Below are 12,337 nucleotides of genomic sequence, written 5' to 3'. Positions count from 1 at the left end.
TGGACAGACACAAAAGTTGTTGTAAAAATGTTTATTTTGATTCAAAGTCCCTTTTATTCCTCCCCAAACTAGAAAAAAAAACAGATTGATAAAAACAACAACTAAAGAAAACGAACAGGTGAACATGTGGGCAAAGAAAATAAATGACGTCTCTATAAATGAAGCTTTTCTTATAAAAATACATTTACAATAACATTTTTTGCACAAGTTGCCCGTATAAAAATATTCTCAGATAAAACATTAACATTTATGGTTAAGGTGAGTACACAAAAATGCAACCATGTTTAGTTAGAATGATTGTGCCTTAAAGTGTCTCTTTGCGCTAGCATAAAACAAAGTCTGCAATTGAGTGATTTAAAAACCGAACATGGAGCTCTTTACATCACTTTTTTGTACCCATTGAGCATGTTTCCATTGTTATTGACCGGCAAATGGCGTCCAGCCTGGTTAGGCTGTAGGTGCTCACTCATCACTTTCTGGTAGATCGGGTGGGTTGTCAACATTCGCACAAGGTCATCTGAGGAGCGAGTGGTAAAATACCAAAGTCACTAACAATCTTTGACCCCAGAGAACAACAACAAAAATCCCATTAGAAAGAAAATACTCTATTTAAAGTCATTAAGTTAGTACCTTGACTTAACCGGCCACCAGTGGAGACCTCCAAGTACAGCTCTGCAGTGTGATTCTGACGTAAGCCAAGCAGCGCCCCCATCAGGCCAGAAAGCTCCTCAGCACTCAGACTTCCCGTCCCCTCCTCATCAAATAACTGCAAGGTCAAAGGCCATTCATTTATCACACTCCCTTTCTATGGCATTTAATCTATGTCCATCAGTCACTATTAATACGATGCACTAGTAGAACGACTATCTTATATGTAATGTTTTTCCACTACTCTACGACATTTCTAAACACTAGTAGGACAACTTTGGCAAACTAGATCAACTAAATGTTACCAGTGCGGCAGAACTACACATTGGTGGTGGCACAGTCAGCCTACTAGTGCATTGAATTGCCTTACTAGCGTGAACCAAGAGCGTACTAGTACTAGTGTTGTGAAGATAATTACATTGAAGGACGTGCACAGGAGAGACTTGATGTCAACAAGTCCAGATAGCGCGGCCATATTCAGATAGATCTGTCTCAGGTCCACAACTTTTTCCTGAAAGCCACAACATAAAGCAGAAGACGCTAAGCTAACACACGTCACGTCACAGAGACGACACGGCAACATCGACCCTTGAGAACCTCGGGGTAGAGGCCGCAGATGCTCGCCGCTGTCTGTCGGTCAGCGAGTCCCAGAAGGCCGGCGAGATCTTCCGTTCCGACCAGCGAGGATCCCGACCGACACCTGTCGATCATTCTCTCCAACGCGGCTTCTATTTCACTTGTTCGAAGGCTGACGCACACGAATTACGGTTGGTTGTTTACGAACATGACGAAATGTGGTAAAAAGAGATACGACTCCCCTTACCCGGCTTTGTACAGCAGAGTCAGCGCTTCCCTCCCAGGTGATGGCACCGGGAGAGAGAGATGGCCCACTTTTTGGACCGGCACGCCACCTTCCATTATGTAGTCTGTAGCTGGGACACCCAAGGCTCTGAAAGCCGGCGCCAGAACACGTTAGAATTTTCTTTGTGCACATTTTAAACAATTGGTTTACAAATGCTATTTTCCGATAAATAATTACTTAGCCATGAGCTTCTGCACGTTGTCAGCATACAGATTAGGGTTGCTCCGCTCCTCCGGTGAGGGATTGTAGACAGGCAGGAACTGAAGCACAGCAATTTGTTACTCCAAATAGCAAAAAGTCCCCCCCCACCCCCAACACACACACACCTCTATAGTTATGTTGGTATAGAGTTGAGAAGCAGTGTGCCAGAGCGCCTCAATCCTGCAAAACAGACAACAAACCTTAGCATTTGCACGAAAACCCCAAGTAGCATCACGAACCCGGCAAAAATTTACCATGTTGTGCCTTTGTACGTCCAGCGGACAGTATCCTGAAGCACAGACACGAATTTGAAGATGCCGTTCAAAACAACAACAAAAAACCCGTTCGCTTCGGCAGTTTCTTTTTCGTCCAATCAGATTTGAACCTCTGCGTGTTGCTATGTCAATCTGATCCACCTTCACATTCAGTCGTGCTGGCCTATGGAACTTTAACTCTATGATGAAGAGGACTGTTTCTTCAACCAACCGAACTTCTAATTCGCCTGGCTCTTGATGACATCAGCATTTTTCCGTTGTCTGATTGGTTGGTCAGAGCTAAATTGAACTCATTCACACAATCCACTACCATCTAAATATTTGCGTGGTTAAACAAGCTCTGCAAAATAAACCGCATGCTGACGTCACTCCCCTACTAGAAAAAATTCTGATAAAAACACTTTTCAATCCATTCAATTAAAAGCCAGAAATCGTGAAAATTTGGAGGCAGAATTCTGGGTGTGAGATACAGAGGAGCCAACTCACCAACTTGTTGGGGTAGCGCAACAGAACCGGTTGGACCGGGACTCCGCATAGAAAAGCACCTGACGGTAAAAGAGGGCAAGGAAGGAGAAACTTGTCAAAGGAAAGAAATGAAATGACTGAATGTACCATTAAGCAAACACTGCGCCCTTTTCCATCCTCATGCCAATCATTCCAGAGGAAGGCCTCAGGCCAGCGCTGCATCAGGACTGGATTAAATGACTCCATCAATTCTCCTCACCTGGCTTGAACTTGATCAGAGCGCTGCCGTTCGTAGTGGTCCCTTCGGGAAACATCAGCATCTGATGACACATGCCCAAGAGTCTTAATAGAGGTGGACATGGGTTTGAATATTTGTGTCGACTCACCTGAGGCCACACGCCGTTGGAAGTGATTCTCTCTGTGAGTTGGGCAACAGCCTTTTTCCTGGAATCCGGGTCGTTCCTGCTCACCAGCACCGACTGGTTGAACTCCAGGAGAGCTAAGGCAGGAGTAGTTCAACATCCAGGAACACCGGGATTTGTAAAAATAGAAGATTAAGCTTAATAATTACTTAACTTTTGTCACACACGGGGGATGTAACATTGTTCGAAAAGATCCAGTGACATTCAAACTGGAGTGGACTCAGCACACACACATAACATTTTGGAAAATATATTTTACATTTGCATAAGTGAGGTTTAATTTTTGGTACAATGAAGCTAAGATTGAACTTTTTGACGCTATCACAACACCGACTGCCGTGATAGAAACATTCTTTGGGACTCATTTTATTCAGCTGAAACTGACCGGGGTGTGCACACTTGTGCAACTATATTTAAATTTTTTCACTTGTCCTCAGGGGAAGAAGCCTCCCAAATTCAATTGGGCAATAAAGTTTATGGGTGACATGAGTTCTTGAATTTTGTGGGGCAAAGGTAAACAGGGGTGTGTAGACTTTTGTACACATCCTCCATCCAATCCAGCTCACCTCCGATGACGGGCAGGCTGGTGTTCTCTGAGCGAGACACCACGGTGGGAAGGTAGGTGGAGCACAAAACCAGCATGTCCAGAAAGGTGCTGTGGGGCGCTACTACTAGCACAGGGGCCTCCTTTAGGTCAGCCCGGCGACCTTTAACCCGGACCCACACAAAACCCAGGGAGAAGAAGACGGCCCGGCTCAGGAACCAGACGCCAGGGTGGAAAAGCCAGCGGCGCCAGCCCACCACGGGTCGGGCGCGATCTTCCGCCGACAAGCCGGCCACTCGTAGGCGGGCCAGAGGCCACACGAGGAGGAAGAACAAGCTCACCAGGACCACCCGAACCGGGAACAAGAAGCTTCCTAGGATCAGACCCTTGGGAAAGAAAAGCCCATTGAATTTCTAGTCATCTAATCCACATCCTATAACACACTGACAAAGGGAGGACGTCCCAATATTTGCAAATGAAATATGGCAGTAGTGAAACAGCATTATTCCAACATGGCAGCCATGTTGCACAGGTGAAGTTGTCGAGCAAACACAAACACTCCACCTTGGTCACAGTGGGGCAAGTTGGTTTAAAGTTCTTACCTGGATCCTCTGGAAGCTGCTCATCGTCACCTCGTGAAAGAACGGATTCTTGGACCCATGGACGCGACGCTCCGACTTCTCCATGGTGACGACAGCAAACTCCCTCCTAATAATGCTGTGGCCAGAATTTGAAGATGACGAATCACCAAAGTAAGTGCAACAAAACTCAAGTCACCACCAGCTGAAACCAAAAAGAACTTGTTAAACGAGCGAAGGAAACAAACTGACAGCTGCACGTGAGGAGGTAGGTGTGTGTGTGTGTGTGTGTGTGCGCGCACACTGCGAGCAAGGTGACTAGAATAAGCGGACGCAGCCTGACACGTCACGACACGCCCCTTTCCTGCTACTTTTATGGTCGAACCGGTATCCTTTTTTTTCTCTTTCTCAGGCGGTATTGAACAAATCGCTCATACAACGTCGGGATAGAAGAGTAAATTCAGAGCGGACGAAAAAAATCCCATTATAAAAATAAATGGCACTGACAGCATTGTTTTTGGCAAGAACGTCTGGCTATTGGAGGTTACACACACTCGGTGTGAAAACATGAAATATTTGGCCTGATAAAAACATTTTGCTTTCATGTCGTCTCTCGAGAAACTGACTTTTCTTCAGTTTTGATAATTGCTAACGTCTACCTAAAGCACGTATGCATAAGTGCAGCAGGAAGACAGAATCGTTCATTGGATGAGATGAGCAATTAGTCAAAAGAGCCTGGAGCCTATGAACAAAAGTGTTGAATGTTTGAATTGAGTTTGTGTTTATCTTTTAATTTTATTTTAATATACCTCCATGATCTAATCTTTTTTGTTGTTGTTGTTGGCCTTGTTTCAGTCTGTTCAGTTACATTTGAAAACTAGTTGCTTGAGATTTGATTTTATACTTATGTGTACAGTTCATTCAGTTTTTATAAAGTAAAGCGGTTTTAGTAAAACCAAAAATAGAAACGTCTTTACAAAAATTTTCAGGACAAATTTCATTTGAAATCAAGGATTTATTTCACAAGGGCAAATCAGTGTGGATTAAAGAAGTTAGTTATACATTGCTGGCTAGTGTGCTAAAAGGAAGCAGATGAACAAAGAATTGTTTTCAGAACACGAGCATACTTTAAAACAAAAAAACTCTCAAATGTCAGGTGCTGGTAGTCATTCTGTGAAACATGCAAAGGACACAAAGCATCATGACTACCCCAAAATGAAACAAAAACAAGGCGAAACAAAGTAACACTTTGCCAAAAATGTTGGCCGCCGATACCACGTCGAAGGTCTCCCTCCGTCCCGCTCCAGGGGCGTCTCGACTGCCACGGCAAAAACCGGAACTATCTGGATGACCAGTGACTGCTTCACAACACCATCCCTCCGCCCATCATCTCCATCCTCTGAGAGAACACACAGTTGATGCGATTCAATTTCCCCCTCAATCTTGAAATAGTGACATGTGAGTGGCTTTTCTGTTGCATTTTCAAGCGGTCCAATTCAGTTCAACATTTATAAGAAGGTCATAAGTGACATCTGCTTCACTACCTGAGCAGGCTCAATGAAAGCCAGCCAATCGGAGGAGTGCGTAGGCAGCAGCCCCATCGATTGACACTTGTAGACGGCCAACGCCGAGCCCAACAGGTTACCCACTAGGTAGACCAGTCCCTGAAGCCACTGCTGACTGGAGCTCTCCAACAGCTTGAAAGCTGTTCAAGACACGAGAGGAAGACAAGTAGAAGATGACAGGGTAACCCCTCTACCGCCATCTTCTGCACTCACTGGCTGACATAGACATCAGAGCCTGTATGGGCCTCCAGGCCATCATGCACACCATCATGATGGGAAAGATGGAGATGGTGTTCCCCGACATGTACATGATGAACAGGTTCATGGGGATCTGTTTGAGAGGGCCCAGTGCCACATCCCAGCATCGCTGTCAAGATAGGAGCAGCTCAGTCAACAACCCACTGATAAAAAAAAATCAAACGCTTAGGCCTCCTTATCCAGACTCACCTTCTCCACCAGGTTCTTGTCCGTCTCCTGGATGCTGGTGTCGGGAACGGGCTTCTCCGAATAGCCGATGGGATAAACAACATCTCCCTGGCCACCTTGGCGGTCGCTACGACACCTAGAGCAAAGCGGTGTCGCCGTCAAAAAGTCCAACTAAATCGTGTTCATAATCAGTGTATCAATTAACAATTCGACATTTGCGTAACCAACAGCTGTGAATATTCTGAATACCTGTCCGGGGTGCAACAAGGGTCTATTTTAGAAACACTTGTTTTCCTCAACTATTTCGGTACTGGTTTCAAAATCTGTTTTTTTTTTTCATCTGTATGGGAGCAAGTCTGAGGAACAAAACAACTTCTAATAGGACACTTCTTTGCAAAGCATTTTTCTGTTACTTTGTCATCTGGATTGATAAAAACCTGTCTGTCGATTGGATCGTAAATTACTTACAGATTTTTTCTACACTTAATCATAGTTTTTAAATTTACCTCGTGTTGCCTAAACTCAGCTCCAGAGCCCACTTCATCCTCCTGGAGCCGGCACCTCCTCTCGTAGACAAATGTCCCCCACCTTGTCCCCCGGGAGATGTCATGGCAATCGAATGGACCGCGAGATAAGCCTGATAAATATAAAACAGACACCTTCATTTGCAAAATGAATAAAAATACAGCGTATTTTAAGTTCCATGTTTTGTCGTCTAATGCATGTTTCCACGGCTTTTACAGATCCGGAAGTAAAGGTGACGGTGACGTCATAGCGAAAGGTCGTGCTACTTTATTTCATTCCATGGCGACATTTAAATATCAGATGCCACATCAGATGATTTTTTATCATTTTGCAGAACTCGCCAGATCCGACGGAGTTTTATTCGGTTTGCTTGTCGCAATGGCATAGCCTCAATTAGCAATAGATGCTAGCATGCCACCAGGAGAAACCCAAAACGAGCGTGACCTCGCGAGAAAAGCCACGGTGAACGACAACTCAACTTTGTGACTAAATGAGCCTTTCAATGCTACTGAACTTTCGTTCACCTTTAGAAAGAGTCCAAAGCGAGGCTGATGTTTCTTTTGGACGATGACAGGAGTCCACTCTTCTTCGCCGCATACGGCGTAGCAATGAGGAGTCTGTTGCGCAATGACTCACAGTGTCCCTTGTGGGCTTTCTGGAGAACTACCGCATTCTCCACATCAAATGAGTTAATCACTTTATTACACTTTTAATTCTTTGTTATTGCCGCGAGTGAATAAGTCAACCCATGAAGAATTCAAGTTTGGACATCATGGCTATATTAGTGCAAACATTCGAGACAGTGAAACATGACATCACACATGATAAAATGGCAGTTGTCAACAAGTAAACATTATATCATCATCAGGCTTATGGGACATTATGAGGTGTACTTGTCACTTATACAGGCTGAGCTCGGGGCTGTGGTACAAACACATGTAAGCGTCGCACAGGAGCCGGCGAGCACGCTCTGGAAGGGAAACGGGGTCCACCCTGCTCAGCTCTTCCTCCGACAGGCTGAGGTAGCAGCCCACCTCGGGGCACGGCCTCACCAGGGGAACATTGAAGCCGTTCTCACCTCCTGAAAGAACATGCGGCCAGTTGATTTGGCTGACATGTTTTTTTTTGGGGACGGAATGAGCAGCTACTTTGCGTCTCACCTTGGCGGTCGGCCATGCTGTCAAAGAAGAGCCAATCGGAGGGCAGAGGCCCGTATTTGACGAAGCTGACGTAGTGGCTGGTCTCGATACACGTCACGGCAAACAGAGACATCTGCTGGCGAGCGAAGTTAAGGGGCCCACTCCACGTTCCCTCGGGGACGCTCATCTCCAATGGGCAGTGAGACGTCCGCTTCCTGTGACTATGAACCTGATGGGAGAGACACGTGCTTACCTGCGAGACATCTCGCGGTCGGAGGCCGGCTTTGGCGCTGAGCCCACCTACCTGAGCGTTGCAGGTGTTGCAGTACTGTTTGAGGTGTCCCGGTGTAATTTCTTGGTCTTCATAACACTCGGCGCATTCCCACCGGGCTAAAGCCTGACAGATGCTGCACTGCCTCAAAGCTATGCAGACGACATGTGCATTACATGCTAGTAAACCGGAGAAAGATGCTCTAAAAATATGACAATGAAAATCAATCATTAGGGTTGCACAAATAAACATGATTTGTGGTGGTGTTGACCCGCGAGAGACTATGAAAGCAAAACTGGTAGAATTTGAACTGAAATGTCACATAGGGGACTTCCAGTATAGTTTGAAATTTGTAACGTGTCAAAAATTCCCAAGTTGATGGAAATTGACTGTCAACCTTTTCAACCCAACTGAACATTGAGATCAATTTTGAGTTACTGTCATCCAGAAGGTCTGTGATGTCCAGGCTGAGGGTGGGCAAGATCACGTCAAACATCTTAAAGTCCTTTCCAAAGCGAGGCATGAGCAGAAGGAGGCAGGACGGAGCCTGTGGCGAGGGTCAAATACAGGAAAAGGATTTTACCAGATGTGACGGCGTACCACTGCTTACCTCAGCTAACTTCAGTCCGGCGTGGAGGAAGGAGGACTCTAGCAAGGTCTGGACGCTGGCGACCTTCAAGGGCATAAACAACGGTGAGGGCAGCAAAAGGGACGCGTCTGCAGGAGAGGGCGAACGAGGAACGTGGGGCGGGAAGAGCTGGTACAGGTGACACTCCTGCGGCTTTTGAGACAACGATCTAGGTCGGTGCAAAAAAGTCACATAGGTCATTCATCCCATGAAGAAAATTAAACTGTCACTGCGGCAATAGAAAAGAAAAAAAAATGATTAGGATGTTGCTTGATGGTAATAAATAATGGGGAGAAGAAAAATCATGAGGAAGACAGGAGCGAGGAAGCGTGGCATACCTGATCTTGAGGAGCGGCTCGACGCAGAGAAGCTGGAAGAGCTTGTTGAGGAACTCCTCCGGATCTGGACAGACATGAAAGGAGGAGCGGTGTGGTGGCATTCCTGGTGTGTGTGGCCTTGCGACTCACATACCTTTCTCCTGGTTGGTGAAGCCTGCGTCTTGATTGGCCGCCTCCAACAATCGCCTCAAGGCCATGGTCTTGCTGGCGCACACGTAGCCGTACCTGCGAAACAGACAGACGGGAATTGTAGCAGTTGGTCGAGGAATAAGCGACTGTGCATGTGTCAAGCTGATCAGGGTGACAGGCGAACCTCCGCAGGGGGTTGACGATCTCGCAGCGCAGCAGGTCCTGAGCTTGACCGGAGCTCGGATCCGCTCGCGTGTCGTCCGAGGGCCAGAACAGCAACCAGTCCGCCGAGCTACAGCAGGAGAAGAGGCTGCCGAGCGAAACGGAGTGAGGCGCAATAGAAGCCACTATGAACGGCAGAGCTTAGTCAGCGTGGCACCTGAACAGCGTGGCGTCCAGGTAGCAGGAGTTGAGGTGACCCTGGATGCCTTTCTTCCAGCCCTGATAGAGTTCCTTGGCCTCGTCGCCTTCGGTGGGAAGAGTGTCATCTTCCACGCGCTCGCTACCCCACTCGGCAAAAGCTGCCCGGCCAGAGCCAAAAGACAGAAAAGCCTTTATGTAACTCACTTGCGACGCAAAAAGTGCACAACCTATTCACCTATGGAGTTGCAGCGCTCCACTTGGTTGACACGAGCTTCGGGAGCGGGGAATCTGGAATCCCGCCGACAGTTTAAGAGCTTGACAAAGAGCCCCTTGTTGGGCGGGCAGCGGAAGTAGCGCTCGCCGAGGTAGGTGCCGTCGGATCCTGCCGACACTTCCTGCTCCTGCGTGGGCAAAAGCAAATATAGTCAACCTGTGGAAACACCAAACTGTTTTTCCAATTTGAAACGAGGTCAATTTACCAACTCGATGCCCGCCACCACCTCGTAAACCCCCTCGATGCGTCCAATCCAGCGAATCACACCGTAAAGCGGCGGATCATTCACTTCCACCATGGAGCCCACCTCCAGGACTTCCCTATCATCCACGGCCTCTTCTCGGTCCACATCTGGCGAAATGGGCGGCGAGGGCGGCGCGTGCATGCCGTTTGCGCGCGGTGCCACCGCCACGTCGAAGGGTTTGGGAGGCGGCTGCGGTGGCGGGAGCCGGGGCAGGGAATCATAGGCCGGCTTTGGTGGTGGGAGAGGAGGAACGGATTTAAAGGGTTTTACGGCGGGAGGCAACAGGGCCACTTTGGAGGCGGAGGTGGGTGCCAACGCAGTGGGCAGTTTGGCGGCAGGTGGCGAAGTCTTTGTGATGGATTTGAGGACTTGGGCGGGAGGGATGGCGCCATGCGGCGACTCTGACGACAACAGTGAGCCATTATTTGTAAACAATTCATCAAAAAGCAGGGCTCGATGCCTTTGTTAATTCATTTTGGTTATAGTGTCAAATTCAAGGACCAGAGGGTAGATCTGGAATTGTTTCATTTCATTGAAGAAGAAGAAAAACTACCTGGGGACACTTTTGAGGACAGCACCAGTTTTCCATACAGGGCAGAAGGAATTTGGCAGAGCTTCTCTCCCCTGTAAAGGCCGTCCCAGTTGCCGGTGGGAGTGTCCTGAAACATAAATCGGCAAATGATGAATGAACACTTTGGCCATGGATTAAAACATGTCAGCAATGTCTGAAGCAACTGATCAGCAAGATGCCCACGTATATCGAATACGAGGGCTGACGGGGTAGCGGCCCACAGAAGCGCACCTCTCCACTCACGGCCAAACTATCCACGGTGACCCGCTGACCTACATCGAATGGCAGGGGAGTCGGATGATGAGTTCTGGTAGGCGCCTGCTCGTCCGATCCGCTGGAATTCTGAGAGTGAGTGGGAATTGAGGCCAGAGGCAGGTGGACGCCGTCGGGCGGCTGGACGTGTGTGGGGCGACTGTCGTTGTGAAGGTTGCGGACGGTGCTGCGACGGGGGGGCTTCTTCCTTTCTAGGCCGTCCGCCTCGTTGCCGCTGGACCAGTGTCTGACCTTGATGTGGCTGACGGGCAAGAAGGCAGCGGAGCCGTCAGGGCAGTTGAAGTGTCCGCTGCCAGTGCCCTTGCCTTTGCCCACCGCGGAGCCCTGCGCCCGCAAAGAGGCGATTGAACCACCTGACTAATAAAAGATCAAACAGAAGCGACATTGTACGCTCACAGCTTTACCTTGAGTTGCACCCCAAAATACTGAGGTCTGCTCCCTTCCGTCAGCGGCCCGACATATTTGAGTTCGGCCTCCGAGAGTTCGTCCGCTTGGTCCATTAGGACCCACAGGAGCGTGCCAACGGGCAAGTTGGCCAATTCGTACAGGTTCTCACGATTGCCTGGTGGGGGGATGGAGGACATGACAAAAGCTCCCGTTGAACATTTCTGCGGTCCGTTTATAACTCACGTAGTAGTTCCAGGCGAGCCTCTGGGACCACAGGCTCCAACAGGCCGACACAGTCAGTTGGAACTTCAAGCAGCATCCTTTTGTCCAGATGTACGAATCTGTCAAGTTCCAGCACCTGAAGAGGGGACACAACTATTAGACATAATTACACCCTAAGTACCTGTAGCTACAGAGGAAGTGTGAAAATATTTAAAAAATGATGCTCACTGTTACCTTGACATATAGAAAATCAACAGTACTCCGACTCGATTGCCTGTCCAAGCACATGACCCCCCGCGGAAGCACAATGGTACCTTCCGAATGCACCTGGAGTCGTTGTTCGGTCGACAGTAAGAATATTTTGGGGGGGCGTCCTTTCCTTCTTGGGTCATGAGGTCCGGACATATTTCGTCTGGTTACTCGCAGCTGGTCAAAAGCGAAAGGAAAGTTTTTACTTGTGCTTTTCGATGAATAGGTGAGCCCGAACTCCACGATCCGACTAATCGCAATACAGGTTCACATTCATCGTGCCAGACATTTTTCACCTGTCGTTAAGATTGCCTGTGACGAGGAATACCAAAGCGACACATTCTTAGTACAAAGATAGATGTTTTCGCAGGTTAAAAAACGTATTTTCGAAGAACTTACCAACTCAAGTGTCAATCACTCAAAAGTCAGGAACTCTCACAACAAACCGAACGATAAAGCCGGAAGAATGGAGACTGCCAGCATTGCCAACCAATGAAAAGACAGAAAAGTTCCACAGCCAATCAAGTTAAAGATGGGCGTTTCAAAAAAAAAAAAAAAGGCTTCTGGAACGCACAAGGTTTAGATAGTCAAATAATTGTTATTCGGAACCACCAATATTTAGTTTATTAAACGTACATAATATTTTTATTAAACACATTATTTTACCTTGAAATGAATGGGCATTTTAAGTCTGTTTCCACTCATCTATGAAATCAATTTTAGATACACCAACCATAT

At 47.6% G+C, this 12,337-nt stretch overlaps 3 protein-coding genes across 5 annotated transcripts; all 3 read right to left on the bottom strand.

Moving 5' to 3' along the window:
- Window positions 1–16: 16 nt before the first annotated feature.
- Window positions 17–4,304, bottom strand: lpcat4 (lysophosphatidylcholine acyltransferase 4). The gene is made up of 13 exons (XM_061276293.1): window positions 4,020–4,304; window positions 3,440–3,803; window positions 2,838–2,950; window positions 2,711–2,771; window positions 2,473–2,531; window positions 1,966–2,000; window positions 1,837–1,891; window positions 1,688–1,770; window positions 1,472–1,597; window positions 1,246–1,396; window positions 1,067–1,159; window positions 631–766; window positions 17–517 (listed from the first exon to the last, which is right to left on the bottom strand). The coding sequence occupies exons 1-13, from the start codon at window positions 4,101–4,103 to the stop codon at window positions 378–380; spliced, it is 1,500 nt and encodes a 499-aa protein (XP_061132277.1). The 5' UTR covers window positions 4,104–4,304; the 3' UTR covers window positions 17–377.
- Window positions 4,305–4,990: 686 nt separating this feature from the next.
- On the bottom strand, window positions 4,991–7,188 carry emc4 (ER membrane protein complex subunit 4). Its single transcript, XM_061281453.1, has 6 exons — window positions 7,036–7,188; window positions 6,493–6,623; window positions 6,008–6,122; window positions 5,774–5,927; window positions 5,540–5,700; window positions 4,991–5,394 (listed from the first exon to the last, which is right to left on the bottom strand). The coding sequence occupies exons 2-6, from the start codon at window positions 6,594–6,596 to the stop codon at window positions 5,359–5,361; spliced, it is 570 nt and encodes a 189-aa protein (XP_061137437.1). The 5' UTR covers window positions 6,597–6,623; window positions 7,036–7,188; the 3' UTR covers window positions 4,991–5,358.
- Window positions 7,189–7,267: 79 nt separating this feature from the next.
- On the bottom strand, window positions 7,268–12,108 carry si:cabz01101003.1 (ubiquitin carboxyl-terminal hydrolase CYLD). Of its 3 annotated transcripts, none has more exons than XM_061281424.1 (17): window positions 11,999–12,108; window positions 11,585–11,776; window positions 11,372–11,486; window positions 11,146–11,303; window positions 10,638–11,065; window positions 10,451–10,557; window positions 9,859–10,298; window positions 9,615–9,780; window positions 9,396–9,537; window positions 9,201–9,326; window positions 9,021–9,112; window positions 8,888–8,951; window positions 8,532–8,718; window positions 8,360–8,468; window positions 7,955–8,073; window positions 7,672–7,879; window positions 7,268–7,592 (listed from the first exon to the last, which is right to left on the bottom strand). In XM_061281424.1, exons 2-17 carry the CDS (start codon window positions 11,753–11,755, stop codon window positions 7,408–7,410), a joined length of 2,817 nt encoding a protein of 938 aa, XP_061137408.1. In that variant the 5' UTR covers window positions 11,756–11,776; window positions 11,999–12,108; the 3' UTR covers window positions 7,268–7,407. The 3 variants fall into 3 exon arrangements, with proteins under 3 accessions (XP_061137408.1, XP_061137416.1, XP_061137425.1); XM_061281432.1 differs by having other exon boundaries at window positions 10,451–10,556; window positions 10,700–11,065; XM_061281441.1 differs by having other exon boundaries at window positions 10,451–10,556; window positions 10,745–11,065.
- Window positions 12,109–12,337: the final 229 nt, after the last annotated feature.

Source organism: Syngnathus typhle, linkage group LG1 (assembly GCF_033458585.1).
Source record: "Syngnathus typhle isolate RoL2023-S1 ecotype Sweden linkage group LG1, RoL_Styp_1.0, whole genome shotgun sequence".
Classification (NCBI taxonomy): Eukaryota; Metazoa; Chordata; class Actinopteri; order Syngnathiformes; family Syngnathidae; genus Syngnathus; species Syngnathus typhle.
Note: the sequence above shows the minus strand (reverse complement) of the source record. Positions and strands in the feature narration are given on the sequence as shown.